This window comes from Pongo abelii, chromosome 18, assembly GCF_028885655.2.
Source record: "Pongo abelii isolate AG06213 chromosome 18, NHGRI_mPonAbe1-v2.0_pri, whole genome shotgun sequence".
Taxonomy (NCBI): domain Eukaryota; kingdom Metazoa; phylum Chordata; class Mammalia; order Primates; family Hominidae; genus Pongo; species Pongo abelii.
In genome coordinates, this window is record NC_072003.2 from 80,104,131 (window position 1) to 80,124,759 (window position 20,629).

The following is a 20,629-nucleotide window of genomic DNA, read 5'->3' on the forward strand; positions in this document are numbered from 1 at the left end:
ATATGAGGAGTTACTGGTGGAAGCCAGGCCAGAGATGGAGATGTCTTGTTAAACCTCCAGGAACTTAGGACAGACCCTCTTTCTGCAAGGGTGGCAAAGTGGGAGGGAATCGGGAAAGGAGATGAAGGTGGGAGAAGCTTCCAGAGCTTCACAGTGGAACAGAAGAAGAAAGAACAAACTGGGAGGCAGAACCTCCTACTCAGTGGCACTGTCACCAAGATGGCAGGTGGAAAACTCAAGACTCTAACTTCCATGGAAAAGTCACAAAAGTGACAGAGTCCACTGTCCTGCAACCCATTCTTTGTGATGTGGCGACAGGCACCAGAGGCTGTCCCTCTTGAATTCGCCTTGCTGGCTTATGCAACAGAATAAAACATAATATCCTAGGATCAATGAAAAAGCGACAGGGCAGGCTGAGGGTAGGGTAGAAAAGCACATTCTTGAGCAAAGCAGGAAGCTCCACCTGAAGTGGAGTCTGACAAAGGAGAAGAGAAATGAACACTCATGAGGTACCAGGACCCACCGCTTCATTCTTTCTGGCAGGCTTGCTATTCCCGGACTACAGAGGTGAAAAGTGAGGCTCAAAAGCTGATAAGACCTGCTTGGAGATGCAAGAGGCAATGTTTGTATTTGAACACACGGAGCCTCTATCTACCTGCCTGCTCTTACCAGTTTCTTCGCCTCTACGCTACCTGCAAAGTGAGAGCAATTTTAAAGGTGAAATCTTACAATCCTTCCGGTAACTGGGACTTCTGTTAAGAAGTCCACCAATTTCATGTTCTATGTTACCATCAAGGCAGGTCATAAATTACATGAATTGGGCACTTGCTCTCTCATAGCGAAGAACTGCGCAAAATACAGAGGCTGCAGCCCAAATGAGACGCACCCTGCTGAAAAGAACTCACAACGCCCTTCATTGGGGAGGGAGCCTGGCGCTTTATTAAGAGTCCACTGTGACTTCGTGAATATAAAGGGAAGAGGAGCATAGCAAGTAGGGCCATCATGGCAGATGGCAACAACAATCACCAGATGAGCCAATGGGAAGGGAATCCTGTCGTTGCTGTGAAGAGCCCTGACAAAATATGGGCTCTCCAGGACATGTTACCATGAGCAGGGGCTGTGAAGCCAACACCCAGGACAACTCAAGGAGAGAAGGAGAGACTGGGCCAGAGGATGGGCAGCTTTGACAGATGTCAGAAGGGTTTGCAGTGGGTGGACCTGGCCTCAGGACCCCCATCTTAAAGCAGAACCGGCTCCTTAAGTCCTCTCTTTCATCTATTCATTCACTCACTCATTCTTAAGCACCTGCTAAGTGCCCAGCATTGTTCGGTGTTGGTGATACAGCTGTGAGCAAAAATGGAGACCATCCCTCCCCTTGTGGAGCTTCTGATCGAGTGAAAGAGGCAGAGATTATGCGAATAATCAGTGTGACCACTACAAACCGAGGTCAGTGCTGTCAACCAAGAAACACCATTCCATGTGTGCAAATAAAAACGGAAACTGAGCTATGCTGGCAGTCAGCAAAGGTTTCCATGGGGGAATTGCTGCTTGAGCCAGATCTGCAGGATGAGCAGAGGCTACTACTCACGTGAGAGCTCACAGCGGGAGGCATTCAGGCAGAGGGAGTCACACACGCAGAACACAGAGAGATGGGGTAGGCTTCCGTCTATCTGGTTCTTAAAACAAGCCTGACTACCCGAGGAATTCCCTGGAGCTCAGCCTCCCGTGCAGGCTGCCCTAGAATTGGCTGGACTGCTGTATTCTTCGTGATGCGTCAACAGGCACCCAGAGGCTGTCCCTCAGCTCTATGCCCTTGTACATGCTGTCATCACCTCCTGACATACCTGCCTTTTCCCTCAGTCATTTCAGCTCATTTTATCAGATTCCACTTATGTATCACCTCCTCCAAGAAGCCCTCAATAATTCCTTCCCCTAAGCTGGCTTTGGTGCCCTTACCTATGGCCCCACAGTATCTTCTCTGCATGTCTCCATCACAGCATGAGGTATTGCAGTTATTTGTCTAAACAGTTCCTGGTATATGGCAGTCACTTTATGAGTACTGGTTAGCATACACAGGAAAGGATGCATGTATGTGTACTGTATGCGAAGTGATTTTAAAAACAAATAGGGAAATATAAAGACCCAGTTGGAAAAAGGGGGAAAAAATTGAAATAATGGCTAATATTTATCAAATGTCTACCACAAGCCAGCTAATATGTTAAGGGCTTCCTATAAACGAATTCACTTATTCTTTACCCCCAACCCATGAGGTATGAATATGTGCATCTTATAAATGAAGCATCTGGCCCCAGAGAGGCTGGGTCATTTGTCCCAGGTCACATGGCTGAATGCCCCTGACTCGCCACCACTGTTTCCACAGCAGGACGGCACCCGGGCAATGCCCAGGGAGAGACACAAGTGGCAGGAACATGAGAAGATGCTCACCCACATTTAGAAACTAAAATTAAAACAAGAGGGCCTGGAAAAGCATTACAAAGACTGGCCCTAGCCAGGTTTGGCAGGAGCAGGTCCCTTTGCAGGCAGCCCAGATGGCCATCACAGAGGAACAGTTAAGTCCCTGCACACTGTAAATCCCAAGCAGCCAAAAACAGGGAGGCCGTTCCACACGTGCTGACTCAGAAAGAGTTCCAAGACAGGCTTTAAGTCAAAAAAGAAATTGCAGGACAAGGTGTTCTCACCACTTTCAGTCTTTACTCAGATGTCAACTTGGTGAGGCCTTGGCTAACAGATAAATAATGGATAAATGAATAGACAGACAGATGACAGACAGATATATACATATCTATACATACACTACATGGAGAGAGAAAGAAATGGGATAATTCCTGTTCATCACTCAACAAACAAATATTTAAGTAAATATGTAATATATATCACATATATAATACATGTAATAAAGTACATAGATTTAATATATATAAATACATATACATATATATATAAACTTAGAGAATAGTCCCAAAAGATCCATAAGCAAACATTAACAGAAGTCACCTCTAAATAGGATTTGGGAAGACAGAATATGGAGACTTTAATTTTTAAAACGATTATATTTTCCCCAACACTTTGGGAGGCCAAGGCAGGCATTTCGCTTGAGGTCAGGAGTTTGAAATCAGCCTGGCCAACGTGGCAAAACCCCGTCTCTACTAAAAACACAAAAATTAGCCAGGCACGGTGGTGGGCGCCTGTAATCTCAGCTACTCAGGAGGCTGAGGCAGGACAACCACTTGAACCCATGAAGCAGAGGCTGCAGTGAGCCGAGATCACCCCACTGCACTCCAACCTGGGTGACAGAGTGAGACACCATCTCATATAATAATAATAATTTAAAAATAAAATAAAAATTAAATGCTTATATTTTCTATACTGTTTGAATTTTTTACAACTCATGTATTTGTAACTTTAGAAAATAAAAAGAGAAGAGAGGAGAGGAGAGGAAAAAGTAAAGAAAAAAAGAAGAACATTTTAGGGACCTAGATATACCACACTGACAAATTTGTCTCCTCTTTCTTGAAACCACTCTAAAATGGCAGTAAAAGATTTTTTTTTAAGTATTAACACAAGCAAAAGTAAAGGAGAAGAGTCAATAGTGGGTGCCACATTTCTGCACACTGGAAGGTAATGGGAAGATGACAGGCCAAGGTGACCGGCCTGGCCAAGCAGAGGAAGCATCCAGCAATGTGCCAAGAAGGGGAAGCAGATATGACGATATATCGACCCCCAAGGCCCCACAGCCCAGGACTCAGAGGCCCCATGGACCATGGAAAGTGGCTCTGCCCTCACTGTAAGACTCAGGACAATGGTCCTCAGAACGAAGTCGGAAGTGGCCCTTTAGATGTCCCCCCTCCACCTCACTGCCGTCTTGTGGGGACAAGGAGCTGGGTCAGGCAGATGGTGGGAGGTGGTGGCACAGATCTGGGGCAGCAGGGAACAGACAGGTGCACGAGTGGAGCCATCAAAGCCAATCAGAGGTCAGTACCTGGGTCTCCCTCAGCCGGGGGATGCCAGAATTGGGAGCTAGGACATCGAGAGAGGCCAAGCAGGAGGGTCAGTGGGCAAGACAGCTACATCTTATCCTCTGGCTGGCTTTGTGGCCTCAGGCAGGTGTCCCCGCTGAAAGCAGAGCCTGTGTTCTCCCTCCCTGCATGGTCGCTGCAAAAGCTCCCTGTGCACCTGTCGGAACTTGGACAAGGAGCCTCCAGAAATGAGCTGAATATTTCTGCACACGGGCTGTGGTGACACATGGCTCAGCCATGAGGAGGGTGAGTGCACACCATGAGGGGCTTGACTGCAGAGCGGCCACGACCCTGCCCAGCCAGACACATGCTCTGAGGAGCTGACTCGGTCCTGGGAGGCCACTTGATCTCACCCATCTCCATGCAGGAATCCCGCTGCCCAAGTCTGCCTAAGTCCACCCAAACAACCCTTGACAAGGGGCACAACAACCTCATCAAGTAGCTCAAGCCACTGGTGGGCAGATTTATTAAACTGGAGTATTCAGAAATATGTTTTTAGTCTTCTCATTTCCTGCCTTCTTTTCCCTCAACAAAAGCACATGACAAACCCTCACGTGAAACAAATAAAACAGGAGTGCTATGGTTTACCTGTGTCCCCACCCAAATCTCATCTTGAATTGTAGTTCCCATAATCCGCACGTGTGGTGGGAGGGACCCAGTGGGAGATGATTGGATCATGGGGGCGGTTACCCTCATGCTGTTCTTATGATACTGAAGAGAGTTCTCATGAGATCTGATGGTTTTATAAGGGGCTTTCCCCCGTTTGCTCAGCACTTCTCCTTGCTGCCACCACGTGAAGGATGTGTTTGCTTCCCCTTTCACCATGATTGTGTTTCCTGAGGCCTCCACAGCCCTGTGGAACCGTGAGTCAATTAAACCTCTTTCCTTTATAAACTACCCAGTCTCGGGTATGTCTTTATTAGCAGCGTGAGAATGGACTAATACAAGCAGCTACTGTGGCTGACATGGAGAAGGGAGCGCTGGAGTCCACCCACCCGGCTTCTCACCAGGAGGCCCTCAGAGAACCCCAGGGCTCCGTGGACGGCAACGTCTTACTGATACAAGGTGCGCAAACCTATTCCCAGGCTCATTTTGCCCCAGGGTCTCGATTTTCTTTCTGGGACAGGATGAAAGAAGGAGAAGCCATGTTGCAACATAAAAAGTGCGAATCGAGGCCTCGCGGCTGGTGCTCCCAGGAACACCACACCATAGTCGGGTTGCACACGAGGAAGATAAAAGGGGCTCTATACACAGGGGCTTGCCTCACCAGCTGTTATTCCACCCCCTGGAATAACATGAATATCTAAAGAAGGCTGCCTCAGGATTTCATCTCCTGGGTTCTCCTCTTCTAACCAGTCTAGGGTTCTGACTTTTCTCTGTAGAATCCCTGACCCCAGGGGAGGCTTCTCTCTTCTGCCCCAGCCCCTACCAAATCTCTTTCCTTTGATGTTTCCCTGGAGTCACCCACACCCTGGGCTCCTTATTAATAGCTCTCCAAGGAGCAGACAGGTGGGTATAGGTAGTAGAGGTGTCTGGGGCAGCCCTTAATGGAGAATGTCTATCAGCCGAGCTGCCCAGTGGGTTTAAAGAGGGTGGGACAGAGTTAGGGACAAGCCAGAGGAAGGCCAGAGTGGCTGACATAGGGGCCAGAACCAGATTTTGGTATTTCTGCCAGTTCATCAAAAATTTAGGACCAGTCCTTCCATGGATGACCTGCATTAGAGTGGCTGCCACAAGTACAACAGGGGGTTCCCTGCCACCCAGGCCCCTCCTGCACCTGGCCCCAGCCTGCCTTTCAGCTGTCGCCCAAGTCTTTCCCTAAGCACACAAGCCCCTGCCCTAAACGCATCTTCTCACCAACCAGCAAACATGCTCTGGGCTCTCCTCCTTTGCCATACCATACCTCTTTCCTGTGTATCTGAATTCTCCCCAATCTCAAAAGACAGGAGTGAACCAACCACAAAGAGGAAGTTACAAAGAGTACTTGAGCATGCAGAGAAAAAGCTCAGCTTCAATGGAGACTAAAGAAATGCAAATAAACGATACTGAGGCTCCTCTTGTTCCCCTTAAACACACACGTCTGGCAAGGCAATGACAAAACTAGAAAATGATGCCTCACTGGTTATTATCATTCTTTTTTGGATGGGGTTAGGAGGATATGGCAAAATTAGCAGTATAATCCTGCCTCTGGGAATCTAGTCTAGAAAAATAGTCCAGAAAAAAATGAAAGAAAACCAAAGACATTTAGACCTAACCTAAATGTCCAACAACAAGAGACTGGCTACGTAAGTCAAATATTGCACAGGTTGGGTATACCTTATCCAAAATACGTGGGATCACAAGTATTTTAGGTTTCTGATTTTTTCTGATTTTGGAATATTTGTATTATACTTACCAGTTAAGCATCCCTAATCTGATAATTGAATGCTCCAATGAGCATTTCCTTTAAGCATCATTTTGACGCTCAGAAAGTTCTGGATTTTGGAGCATTTCAGATTTTGGACTTGGGGACATTCAACCTGTATATCCTTCTGAAAACATATAAATGGCATTACTAAAATTCCAATATGAAGAGTTGCCCAATATGGAAATAGATGGAAACAGACATACACTATATTGAGCAGAAAAATCAAAATGCAAGTGTTTTCATACAAAATGTTACACACACACACACACACAGAGAGAGAGAGAGAGATGAGTAGAACAGGCTTTTCCTTGTGTGTGATTAAGATCTAATGATAAAGTCAGATATCACAGGATAAGGTGATGTAAGAAAGCCATTTTAAAATGCCCAGGAAAAGAAAGAAAGAAAGAAAGAAAGAGGAAAGAAAGAAGGAAAGGAAAGAGGAAAGAAGCAAAGGAAAGGAAAGGAAGAAAGAGGACCACAATTCTGGCTCTACCTTGTTACCATCTAGAGGCTGCAGGCCAGTTGCCTAACTAACTTCGTAAAGCCTCCATTTCTTCATGTGTAAACCAGGAATAAAAAGACAACCTACTTCATAGAATTGTCAGGATTAACAGAGCTGCTAAATGTGACATCCTTAGCCCACCAACACCTGACTCGTAGCAAGGGTTTAATAAATATCTGTTGTTGGTGCCATTGCTGTTATTGTCATTATTAACAGCAGCTCATTGGGCACTAGGAAGGTTCATGCTGGCTTGTATAAAACACTGTCATGCAGTAACTGTCGTATAGAAATGCATCCCAGGATTAGATAAGTGTTTTGTGTCTTGTAGGAGCAGCTGCTTGCTCCCATCTCTAAAATCAACAAGGGAGGCCGGGCGCAGTGGCTCACGCCTGTAATCCCAGCACTTTGAGAGGCCGAGGTGGGTGGATCACTTGAGGTCAGGAGTTTAAGACCAGCCTGGCCAACATGGTGAAACCCCGTTTCTACTAAAAGTACACAAAAATTAGCTAGGCATGATGGCGTGCACCTGTAATCCCAGCTACTCGGGAGGCTTAGGCAGGAGAATCGTTTGGACCCGGGAGGCGGAGGTTGCAGTGAGCCAAGATCATGCCATTGCACTCCAGCCTGGGCGACAGAGCAAGACTCTGTCTCAAAAATAAATAAATAAATATTTTAAAAAAAATCAACAAGGCCACCACACCCAGCCTCTCATGGCTTTCTCGATTCTACACCTTACCCATACAGGCAGGTCAAAACTCAATAAAAATGAATTGTAACCTCAAAAAAAAAAAAAAAAATCAACAAGGGAATTTAAGTCAACTTCAACACTTTCCAGTTATATCAAAGTCCACACCAAGTAGATTATTTCGTTTAAGCGAAATAATTATTTCGCTTAAACGAAATAATCTACTTGATGTGGCTTTTGCTATTTCTTCTAGCATTGAAATAAACTTTGACAATTAAGGTAGTTTCCTTTACAATGCATAGATGTGCATGTGCGCTTAAATGAAATAATTTTAATAATCTAGATGACAACATTAACATTTCCTTGTTACCAGCAGTTTCTTGCCCATTCAAGAATACAAACCCATACGCATACCCTTACTTCCCCTCAAACTCTCCTAAATGCCTGTGGTGGGACGAATAGCAAATCCTTAAAGATCTCATATCCTAATCCCTGGGACCTATGAATGTGGTACCTGACATGGCAAAAAGGACTTTGTGAATGTGATTAAGTTAAGGATTTTGAGATGGGAGATTATCCTGGATTATCTTGGTTGGTTCAGTGTAATCACATAAGTCCTTGTAAGAGGGAGGCAGGGGGCTTGGAATCAAGAGAAGGAGACGTGAGGATGGATGCAAAGGTTAGAGAGATGAGGGACCACGAGCCGAGGAGTGCATGCAGCCTCTGGAAGCTGGAAAAGGCAAGGAAATGGATTCTCCCACAGGGCCTCCAGAAGGAGCACAGCCCTGCCAATGCATTTGAGATTTCTGACTCCAGAACTATAAGGGAAGAAGGTGGTGTTGCTTTAAGCCACCGAATTGGGAGGAATTTGTTACAGCAGCCATAGCGAACTAATACGGTGTCCCTTGGTTCACTAAGAGCACCTCGATTTCCCACATGGGAGCCTGGGTTCACAAGTGGGCACTGTGGTTCCATTCCAGCTCCACCTTCTGTGACACTTGGACTAACTCAAGCAATGCACGTGTCTTCTTTAAGCATTAATTTTCCAGTGTAGAAATGGGGGCTGTCAAGGAAATTCAATGCACAGCTTCTTGGAGAACATTTAGAAGGCTCCCTTGCACGTGGCAAGCAGTAGGGAAACGGTAGCTGTTATTTTTCATCCTACTTGCTAGCTTCTTTTTCTTCTCCTTTTTTTTTTTTAAACAAAAACAGCTTTACTGAGATTTATTTTACATACTATAAAATTCACCCATATAAAGTGCACAATTCAGTGATTTTTAGTGTGACTTGTAGAGTTGTGCAACTGTCCCCATAATCTAATTCCAGAACATTTTCATTGCTCAAAATGAAATGCCGTACCCATTAACGGTCATTCCCCACTCCCTCCACCCCTCAGCCCCTGGCAACCGCTAATCTACTTTCTGTCTCTACAGATTCACCTATTCTGGACATTTGATATAAATGGAATCATATCATATGTGGTTTTGAGGTTCATCCACGTTGCCGCATGTGTCCACTATTCATTGCTCTTTATGACTGAAAAACACCCGTCATCTAGAAAGACTACATTTTGTTTATCCATTCATCAGTTGGTGAAGATCTTTGTCCTTTTTTGCCATTTCTTCTAGCACTGAAATAAACTTTGACAATTGAGGGAGTTCCCTTTACAATGCATAGATGTGCATGTGTGTGTGTATATATGATGTGTGCATGAGTGTGTGATGTGTACATGTGTGATGTGAACATGTGCATGTGTATGTACATGCATACATGTGTGTGTGTTTTAATCTAAGGCCCTAAGGAAAATCACCAGGACCAGAGGTTCCACCTCCCTGGAATGTCAAGCCAGCATCTCTGATACTACTGAAGATGCCTCAAAGGCAGACCCAGGGGTGTTGGCCAGAACAACCCCCTTGGCATCTGGGAAAGGTCTGTTGGCTTCAACCTGAATCCCTGAAGTACCTTTCTTCATTTACAAAACTGGTCACAGACCCCCAACAGCTTCAGCATCACCAGACCCAGTAGCACACCCTAATTCCTCCCCTCAGTGCTGTGTCTTACCCTTGCTGAGCCTCAGCTTCCCCATCTATAAACAAGGTTAATCCCAGGTAACCCTGTTACGTTGCTATGTTGTTAAACTGCTACATCAGAGAACCACTGAGGAAATTAAATCACATTTAGTAGATCAAATACAAACAGCTAGGCTTTGCCTGCAGTAGGAACTCAAGAAATGTTAGCTACTATTGCTACCATCACCACCACCACCACCGCTGCCACCATTATCATCATCATTCATGAAGACTGGCTGCTTTGTGTGAGGAGTCAGGGTGGAGGAAGGCCCTGGGGCCCACCTCAATGGGGAAAGTGGCTTTTCACCGACATTAGTATGTGAAGTTTTATTATTGTTTTGGAACCCTCTACAGACACTGTATTTGCTTACTGCTTGCTCCTGGGGGGATCGCTTCCACTCCCCCACTGCACCCTTCTTGGAAGTCCCCTGATGGATAGCCATGAGCAAATAGTGCCTAAGACTTTCCTAAGGACATTGAGGGAGGAAAGCGACAGCTGAGCAGGTAGGAAAAGTAATTAGTTGGTTTCTAAACCTTGACAGTGTTCAAGACTCCATCATCCTCTTCTGGGTACCAAAATCAAATCCAGAATTCAGGAGCCAAGCAGGGAGAATCGATTCTCCCCTTGGATCTGCCATGGGTCAAGTTGCTCCTGGTTAAAGAGTCGGATTTCCCATCACAGCCTGGCACTTTCCATGTGCATAGGGTAGTGGCCAAGTTGGACAGGGTCTTAACACCACCACATCAAAGGGTTTTAAGTTAGTTCATTAGCACACGTTCCTTACTTGCCACACTGTGAAAGACCAAAGATTAAAAAACCCTCCAGTTTTTGTTGTTACTGATTTGGAAAAATCATCTGCTTTTAAAAACTGAAAAGGTTAGTGAAAGTGTGTTGGCCTGGGGGTGGGTACTTGAAGTGTGTCAGGAAGAAGAGCTGGGCTCAGGGAAGTGGATACATGGATATCTGTGCTGACAAGAGGCTGCCCCGGGGACACCCTTCTTGACCTCTCAGTGGTTCACCAGATAGTGTGGGGCCACTGCCAATGACACTCAGAGACTTCCTGAACCAGTTTCCCTGGGCCTCTTCTGGGAAAAGCTCCGCACCCAGAGAAGCAGTGGTGATTCTAAAGGCAATGAACTGGGGTCAAGTTCAGGGCAAGGAATGAGATGTTTCTGAAACAGTCGTAGTTTTGAGGAAGTGTCAAGGGAACTATAATAAGCCCAGAAGGTTATTCAGGACTTTCACTACTGCATTCTGAAGTGAGATTGACTTGTCATTTGCATTTCTCCTCCTCTCTTTGTCTGGTTTGGAAATCCAGGTCATACTGACCTCATCACAGGAGCTGGGAGTATTTTCCCATTTTCCTGTTCTCCATAACCATTTGGATAAGGGAGGGGTTATCTGCTCTAGAATGTGTGGTCAGATGATCTATTCTAGAATGTTTAGATTTGCCTGCAAAACCCTCTGGGCTTTGTGTTCCTCCTTTCTTACTTCTTCCGAGGACTTTTTAACAACCAATTCAATTTCTTTTGTTTTTTTTTTTTTTTTTTTTGAGACAGAGTCTCGCTCTGTCGCCCAGGCTGGAGTGCAGTGGCACAAACACAGCTCACTGCAGCCTCGACCTCCTGGGCTCAAGTGATCCTTCCACCTCAGGTCCCTGGGGAGCTGGGACTATAGGCATGTGCCACCACACCTGGCTAATTTTTGTATTTTTTTGGAGAGACAGGGTTTCGCCATGTTGCCCAGGCTGGTCTTGAACTCCTGGGCTCAAGCTATCCACCCGTCTCAGCCTCCCAAAGTGCTGGGATTACAGGCGTGAGCCACCACTCCTGGCCCAATTTCTTTAATAGTTATTTCTCTCTTCAGGCTTTCCAGCCCTCCTTTAGGCTGTTTTGTTGAGCTGTATTTCTCTGTGGAAGTGATGATGTTATCTAGGTTTTCAAATTGAGTGGCATGGACTTAGTCACAGCGTTTCAGGCTCAGAAGCACCATACCCATCTATCAATAAACAAAGAGGTGTCGGCCGGGCGCAATGGCTCACGCCTGGAATCCCAGCACTTTGGGAGGCCGAGGCAGGCGGACCACGAGGTCAGGAGATCGAGACCATCCTGCCCAACACGGTGAAACCCCATCTCTACCAAAAATACAAAAAATCAGCCGGGCATGGTGGCGGGCGCCTGTAGTCCCAACTACTTGGGAGGCTGAGGCAGGAGAATGGCGTGAACCCAGGAGGCAGAGCTTGCAGTGAGCCAAGATCGCGCCACTGCACTCCAGCCTGGGCGACAGAGCGAGACTCCATCTCAAAAAAAATAAAAATAAAAATAAAAATAAATAAATAAATAAACAAACAGGGTGTCAAAGAAGTACATCCTGTACCACCAAGCACTCCTGACCCTTCCCCAGTCACAATATGTTTCTGTCAGTAATCAGGGCTTGGGGAAATTTTACTGCCTGGAATCCAGCTGGGCCGTGGTATAGAGGCCAGTTCTATAGTTAGATTTGCAGTCAAGTTGCCTGAGTTTCTCTCCTAACCCCAACCTGGACACTTGTAACCTCGGTCTCCACCTCTGTAAAATGGGTAGAAAAACTACCTCTCAGGACTGCCATGAGGATCACACAAGGTACTTCGGAAACTCCAAGGCCTCATCTCAGGGAAGTACTTATACTCTAAAACTTTCAACCTTACAGCTTTTCATTTCACAAACTTTCCCTTTACAAAGTCTTATGAATGCCAACTCCAGGTGCAGAGCACAAGCACTTCAAGTTTCCTCAATACCACCACCTGGCAGGCACAACACCATCTGCATTTTCATCTCCACCATCTTGGAGCTCATTAGTCTAGAGCAGTAGTTCTGAAACTGGGCTCACTGGACCAACAGCAGCGTCTAGGAACTTCTGCTGGAGGTGCAGATTCTCAGGCTCCACGCTACACCTACTAAATCAGAATGCTGAAGGTACACCCAAAAGTCTGTGTTTCAACATGCCCTCCAGGGGATTCTGATGCCGGATCCATGTTTGGGAGCCCCTAGATTCTCAAAAGCCATAGGCCACTTCCCATTGCTTGCGCTTAGTTTCCAACTGCCTTTAAAACATGGTTCTCTATTATAATCAATAAAAGGAAAAATGATAATCATGTTGAAAGAGTGAGTAGGAAGAGATAAACAAATGTTCTAGAAGTGAAAGCTGAGATGATTTTAAAAGATCAATGGAGAGAAAATGGCAAATGTTGCGTGTGTGTGTTGTGTGGGATGACTCGTTCAATGGTAGAGATAATTCTGCAAACACTGAATCATGCAATGTGTGAGATGCAACGTCTGTGCAGCAGACAACAATCATCAAGACGTAAGGAAAGGATCTTAAAGGTCCTTTGAGAAATGTGGACATGGGGCCCCAAGACTGGCATCAACAGTGATGCTCATCACCTTCCTGGTAATTTGGAGAACGCTGCAAGTCTTTATGCTATTCTAGGGCTCAAAGAGAAACGATGGCTCCTAGTTAGGGACGTTTCACAGGGTAAAGGCTCATGTGAATCCATAGAACACCGATGCTTTGGCCTGTTTAGACGAGTGCTAAGCAGTTCACCAAGGCAGAACCACAGCAAGGGTTAGCAAACCCACCAGCTTTTCTGTACCGATGAAACTCATGTAGTTTTAGAAAAAAGAGAGAGAGACACCTGGTAGAAACTGCAAGCAAGGCAGAGAAACTATGACAGGTTTTAAAACTTTGAAGGACCAGATCACATTCCTTCTCACAAGCTTCAAATCCAGGGAGTAAAGATGGATCTACCAACAAATGGATCTATGAACCATCTCTTAAAACCAAACACATCTGCTGGAGGTCCTGTATACACCTGTGGCTGTTACAATTCAGCATTAATGTGCAAAACCCACCCCCTCCAGCCCCCTGAGATCCTGATTCATTAAATTGGGATAGAGCCCATTTTAACAAGCTCCCCAAGAGATACTGAGGCAGATGGGCCCCGGACCACAAAGCCAGTACTCATTACCAGAGAAGAATCAGAATCAAGAGCAGTGTAGAACTGCTGCACACGCCCCACAAACACTGCTGGGGAAAAAACGCAGTCTGAAACCAAAACACCACCCGCCGGAGCCCCAATTTAGCATTTGTTCCACAGTAGATCAGGGAAGTCAGCAGTAAATGAGTAACATGTTACATAAGTTGCTGTTCTGTATGCAGAACCTTAACTCACCAAAGAGAAGTTAAAACCATATAAAAAGCAACAGCCCACCCCCAAAACAAATGCTGTGCAACTGCAGCCAGGATCACCCATCCCCTTCTGCTGGGCTAAGATGAGCCCTCCTTTGTGCTGCAAACCCCCAGCGCTCATCCTTGGGCCCCTGGAGACTGGATCGTTTAGTCCAGATCGGGGAAGGTGAGGTTAGGGAAAAGGGTAGAAGGAGGACATTCAGGGCTACATGGGCATAAACACTGGCTTCAGCGAAGCTTCCCTCTGGCTGAAAACACACATGGAAACACGTTTTGCTGGACTACACCTCTGGCCTGCTGCTGAAAAATTCTGGAACCACAGCATCCCCTGTCTTGGGTCTTGTCCAGGAACCTCAAACCACTCTCTTCAACATTCTCCTTCTCTCTCAGGCAAGGATTCTCAGTCTCTTCCTCTTCCCAGTTCCCCCAGACCTGGCTAACAAGCTAGTTCTGACTAGAAGGTGAAAGGCTGATGGTGGCTGGCACTATTATCACACGAGTGACCACAGAAGATGTCATTGTGGGTATGGTGAAGCCATGCACATGTATGTAATATGTGTTACTCCTTCCATGGAGCCAGCCTCGGGCGCCTTCTCAACATGGGCCCAGAGGCCGGCATTCCAACTTCCTGGCAAGTTTCAGAGGGAAAAGTCCATACCTATCTCTTCATTACTCTACTTCAAGCACCCAGCATGGTGAATAACTCTTAGGAAGTGATCAAAAAATCAGTATTGAATTGAATTAAATTGACACCTGATGTGAAACTTCAAGGTCCCGCCCCCCAGACATTTGGCCACAAAGCTCATCTCAAAATGCAGTAGAGTCACCCAGGAAGACTGTTAACAAGTCCATCTCCTGGGCTCCACCCCAGACTTAGGAAATCAGACTCCATGGGATCTGCATCTCTCATCAGTTGCCAGATAATCTAATACATGCAGAATCTGAGAACCAGTGCCTTAACCTTATGGGCACCAATGCTATGGGATGTGACTAAGCAAAAGGGCCCTTTTGAAACAGACAAAACAGAACAAAATAGAGGCCAGCATTGGCTCAAGTGGGAGTAGAGAACATACAACGTCAGGCAAATATGAGGAAGATAAGAGATCAGAGAGACAAGAAAGGTCTAGAATAGCATTTTGGAGCTAACAGGACTATCAATGGATCTCAACAGGTTGACCCTCACCTGTTTGCCCTCCTTGTGGGGTACCATGCCTTATCACCAAATCATGGACCAGGGGGCATCAGCAAAGCTGAAGGGTGAAGAGCACAGAGCTCGCAACTCTGCCTCACCACAGAAGGTTGCACAGCACAAGAGGCACACCCTCATGTAGACCTCTCTATGAATCCAGCTTCTCTCCTCCACACTGCAGACTGTCAGCTACAGTCAGCAAATCTTCCTCCCTCATGCTTTACTCTTGGGATTGCCCTATATGAGCAGGGCAAGGGGCTACTAACAGCTGGAATGCAGGGAACCCCGCCAGAGCCTTGCCCCTGCACCCAAAGGGCCACAAAAGCTCCCCTCGCCACCTTTCCTGAGACAGGGAACTCTGCCACCGCCAGCAGCCGTCACAGCAACATCAAACACGGGTGTTTATGCCAAGCCCCATTTACACGAGCCCACTTCTCCCCGAGATGAATTTCTAAAACAAACAGCTTTTACATATGTTCACAGGCACAGTCACGTCAGCGTCAGGGATCCCCAGACGGAAACATGAGTCAGTCTAGGGCAAAGATGCTAAGTAAATCCTGTTTGGGTGAAATTCCTCTCTCTGGAGAAAGAGGAGCCTCAACACGGATTGCTCAGATTTCTCAGCAAGAGTCCCTAAAGATGGCAAGCTCTTGCAGGGGAGCCAGCTCTGCACATTCTGGACTCCAAATCTACCATCGTCACACTGAAGTGTGTTGGCCTCATCACCCCAACCTTCTGTGATCCCTTCTAACCATTCCCCCTGCATCCCAGGATCCCTGTCCCCACATGCACCCTGGTTTCATCAGGGAATCTGATGGCCCAGCCGTGTTGGGCAATGGTTGTCCACACTCCTGTAAGATTTCTGGACATTCAAGGCTCGGGTCTCTGGCAGCCAAAGAGACAAACGCCAACAGGTAGACACGAAGTTGTCTGAGAAGTGAGGGACTGCACATAACTGGCACAAGCAGCTAACCTGAAAGACTGATGCCATGAAGGACTCAGGTAAGGAGCAATGTGACTACACAGGAAATCTCAGGTTTGGGAGCGTGAACTACGTGGGTCATCACCTCCTGTTTCCTTAATTTTGCCTACAGAGACTTTGGAAAAAGGAGGAATTCCATAACCTAACACAACATATGCAGGCTGTGTTAGAGTAAGAGGGTGCCAACCGAAAGAATTCGTGCAGGATGAGGTCAAGACAGCGTTTAGGACCCACTATAGTCTGAACGTTTATGTTCCGCCAAATTTCATATGAAGAAACCTAAGCCACAACACAATCACAGCATTAAGACGTGGGGCCTTTAGGAGGTAATTAAGTCATAAGAGCTCCATCCTTGTGGATGGGATTAGTGGCCCTTATAAAAGAGGCTGATGGGTGCTGCCTTGCCCCTTCTATCATGTGAGGACACAGAAGGCACCAGCTAAGAGGAACAGGCCCTCACCCGATGCGGCATCTGCTGGTGCCTTCATCATGGACTTCTAGCCTCCAGAATTGTGAGAAATTAGATTTCCATTTTTCATAAATTACCCATTCTAAGGTGTTTTGTGACAGCAGCCTGTCACGAAGACAGGACCTAATATAGGCCAATCATCCAACCTAGAGACAGCAGAAAGACAAGAGGCTCCAGCACAGGCGCTGGCGTGGTGAACTCCAAGTCCACACTGTGTCTGAGAAGACGGCACGGACCCCAACCCAGACCCCATCTCTCTGGGCTACACTGCTGCGGGCATGATGAGGCTGCAAGCAAGGGCTCTGCACCGTGCCCTGGGAGGCACTGGCCCACTGAGGACACGTGTCTTGGGTCCTGGAGGTGAGGACTTGAGCTGCCCTCAGAGAAGTGGGTCTAGAGGGGTTACCATGGCCTTGGGTGTCTTGAAGTAGAGTCTGGAACTTTGGACCCATTCCAGACCTTGGCTGGAGCATCAGAGGCTTAGCCTCCCCACATGCATGAGGGTCTGTAACCAACATGGGCCTATGACCGAGTCCACAAAGCTCTAGGTGAGAGAGATGAAGGGGGAATTACTGGCTAGCTAAGAGGCGGGGATGGAGATGGGGGTCTTATGTATGTCCCTAGGCTACAGGCAGAGCTCCCCTTTCGCCATGGCCAGAGCCAAACCCAAGAGAAAGAAAAGCTACAAACCGAGCCCGTTCTCCGCCAGCGTGGCGTGGTTCACGTCACATTCGCCCACATCTTGCTCTCCAACATGATCATTCAAATCCAGGCCAGGCTGATGGGACCCGTTTCCAAAGTGCCTCTCATCCTTCTCAGAGCCGGTGTCCCCATTTTCCATCCCATTCTGCGACTTTTTCAGGGGCATTATTTGCAAACCACTGGGGGTAGTCCTGTAAGACACCGTCTTGGCGGCCCTGTCGCCTCCTGCAGAGGGCTTGCCTGAATACCCTTTTTTTGGCTTGGCCAGGGGAGGGTTAATTCGCTTGCGTTTATGGGAGGTCCCCTTGCTCTTTCCAGGATCTGAAGGTCTGTGGGAGAGTTTCTCAACCGACGGGCCTCGACTGTCACGCAGCAGCTTGGAGGTACTGGACTGCTTCCCTGACTTGATCCTCTTGTCCTTGGACATGTGCAGCCCATTGAATTCATCAATAAACTCCTCACAGTGCAAGAGGTGGTGCTCCGGCTCCCACGTGTCCTCGGTGCTCCCGTAGCCTTTCCATCGGATAAGATACTCCCATTTTCCTTTCTTGTTCTTCCTCTTGTCTACAATCCTTTCAACCTGCGATACAAGATGAGAGGGTCAGAAAACAGAGAGAGGGAGGAAAAAACTCAGTTCCAGGCAACAAGAACAGCAAAAAGCCTTTGAGATAGAGGCATCTACCCTAGCCAGGGGGTGAGCCACAAGCCGTTCAATGCCAGAAGCCAACACTGGCAGGAGGGTGCAAGAAGGCTGGTTTATTTTATGACATCACTGTATGGAACCCAAGGCACATGCAGTCATTTCCCATGATGACTCTAGATGCCATGCCCAGCTGGTGGTAGCCACATGTCCATCCAAGCTTACTTTTATTTGAAATTGCCTTGCAAGCTTTCACAAGAGATCTTTATTCTTTTCATTGCACCAAAGTAGACACAGGCTATTAAAGACCAATTTGGTGTGAGTTCTTCATCCTTATTTATAATAAGTAACATTTATTGAGCAATTATATGGGAGGTACTATGCCAATTTATCCTTACTTATAATAATACCAATGATCAGTAACATTCACTGGGTGCTTATGAGGCAGACACTATACTAAATGCTGGGCATAGACTCTCCCATCTCATTTTCTCATGGACAACAACTCAATGAAGTAAGTATTTTTCTATCCCCAATTTACAGTCAGAGAACGAGGGCTGAGAGAGACCAAGTAACTTAACCAAGTTCCAGAATGGTAAGGGCAGAACTGCGGTTTGAACCACTCTCACCTCAGACCTATTCTCTTACTCACCAGGCCATACTAACTCTCTTAACTGCAAAAATCTTCCATAGTGACCAAAAAGGACTTGAATTGAAAATGTCCAGTTCTCCCCACACAGCTCCCCGAGCTGCAACACAGAGGCACAGCTAAGAAGCAAAGAGACAGGTCATATTTGCTGAGTACCTACTATGCACCTCACATGTCCCCATGGGTATACACCACTATTATTTTTCCATTTGATAGATGAAGATATTGCATATAAGGCAACTCGCCTACCATGCACAGCTCGGAGGCGATACTGGTGGGATTTGAACCTTTATGTGTCAGGCCCTAAAGCCATAAGCTACTGTCTACACGTCTTCAAAGGCAAGAAAACCTCCCCTGTCTTTATGTAATCCCATGGAAAAATACATTCGGAAAATGCCAGTCCCGATGCTAATAACTGTTGTATTTAACTGAAGGGTATGTGAGGGTTCATTTAGTATTCTTTCAACTTTGCTGTAGACTTGAAACTTTTTCAATTAAAAGAAGGTGGAAAATTCCCAATGTTATACCCCCCAAATGCTAAATTTCAATGAAAAAGTAAGCAGTTATATTCCAAAGTTTATTCTACTTCAACGTCAATATAATATGCTTTTCTAGGATGGAATTTTGACCCAATAAAATTAAGTCGAGTGACGAATAAGCCTATGAAACTTACAAAAAGAAAAATAAAACAGGTGAGCAAAGGTGAGTACAGTCATAGTTGATAATTGTTGAAGATGGGTAATGAATACATTGGGTAATTTATATGGCTGTTTATGTTTATGTGTTTGAATTTTAGTATGTTTAGAATTTTAATCCTAAAAAGTAAAAAAACTTTGAAAAGTGGGATCGTCTCATCAATGGCTTTTGTACAACAGAGGCCATGCAAAATAATTAAACCACTTTCTTTGCCTTGCACTTAATAAATATGCAAATAACTAGACCGTACTGCCTCTTTATAATACTGCCTTTTCAAAGACAATTTAAATTGTTTCCTTAATTGATTTATCTCCATCCAAATTGGCTATCAAAATTTGTTTCCTTATTAAATGTCCTGTGAAGAGGTCTTTTAGATTTATTAGACAATTTTTAGATATAAATAACACACAAACTTTGTAACATTTTTTAAAAAGTAAAATCATGCCTAACTAATCCAATATCCAACCTTTGGGTTAAGGAATGGGGTTACTGAGTATTCCTTTGTAATAATGCTTCAGAACGCCAAAGATTTCTGGAAGAGCCTGCAGCTTTGCTCATTTTGTGAACATTGTAGGGAGAAATTCTCTACAGGTTTACTGAGGGAGGAAAGAGAGTAAGCAACCTGGCATTGCCTGAAACAGCAGCATTTGTGAGGACACCAACCTAGGAACAGCTTAGCGCCCAGATATTTCCTGAGAGCTAAGGGATGTGGCGTATTCTCATGGAAGCCTCCAGCTCTAGAAAATATATGCTCACTTCCCAGGATGGAGAAATTTATTCCCCAGGATGAAGTGGAGGACAAATAGCCAACACAATGGATGAGTACGTGGGTGGATAGATGGAAGGATGGTGGGTGGGTGGGTGGATGGATGGTGGGTGGGTGGGTGGATGAATGGATGAATGGATAAATGGATAGACGGATGGTGGGATGTATGGGGGACTAGATGTATAAATAAATGAATAGATGGCTGGCTGGATGGATAGATGGATAGATGGATGGTAGGATGTATGTATGGGTGACTAGATGGATAAATAAATGAATAGATGAATGGATGGATGGATGGCTGGATGGATGGATGGATGGACAGATGTGAGATGGATGAAAAGGTGGGGACAGAGGTGGGTTCATAAATGGATGGATAGATTAATAGATGACACTTATCAAAATGGCATTAGTAAAATATTTAAGAACAGGGCTTTGTAACAAAACGATCTGTTTTAAATCCCTTGCTATGCCTCTTATCATGTGTTTCTGAGCAAGTTACTAAACCTCTTTGGGCCTCAGATGACTCACAGAGCAAGGCAGAAGTAACAGCGCCTATCTCTTGGGGTTGTTGTGGGAAATACACAACTATGTACGTTTGCATTCCACAG

The 20,629-nt window shown here is 46.0% G+C and overlaps 1 protein-coding gene and 1 long non-coding RNA gene across 5 annotated transcripts in view; one reads left to right on the top strand and one right to left on the bottom strand.

Moving 5' to 3' along the window:
- The window catches only part of CDYL2 (chromodomain Y like 2), a 211,732-nt gene that overhangs the window by 67,972 nt on the left and 123,131 nt on the right, over window positions 1–20,629 (bottom strand). For 2 of the 3 annotated variants that reach the window (XM_024233877.3, XM_024233879.3), the window contains exon 2: window positions 17,259–17,850. In XM_024233877.3, the coding sequence (XP_024089645.1) occupies window positions 17,259–17,850 (592 nt within the window). Of the gene's footprint in view, window positions 1–17,258; window positions 17,851–17,952; window positions 18,031–20,629 lie in introns of those variants that run through there. The other variant, XM_054534176.2, reaches the window with a different exon arrangement.
- The window catches only part of LOC129050848 (uncharacterized), a 28,711-nt gene continuing 26,139 nt past the window's right edge, over window positions 18,058–20,629 (top strand). The window contains exons 1-2 of one of the 2 annotated variants that reach the window (XR_010137797.1): window positions 18,058–18,228; window positions 19,175–19,261. This is a non-coding gene — a long non-coding RNA (uncharacterized LOC129050848). The remainder of the gene's footprint in view (window positions 18,229–19,174; window positions 19,262–20,629) is intronic. The other variant, XR_008514704.1, reaches the window with a different exon arrangement.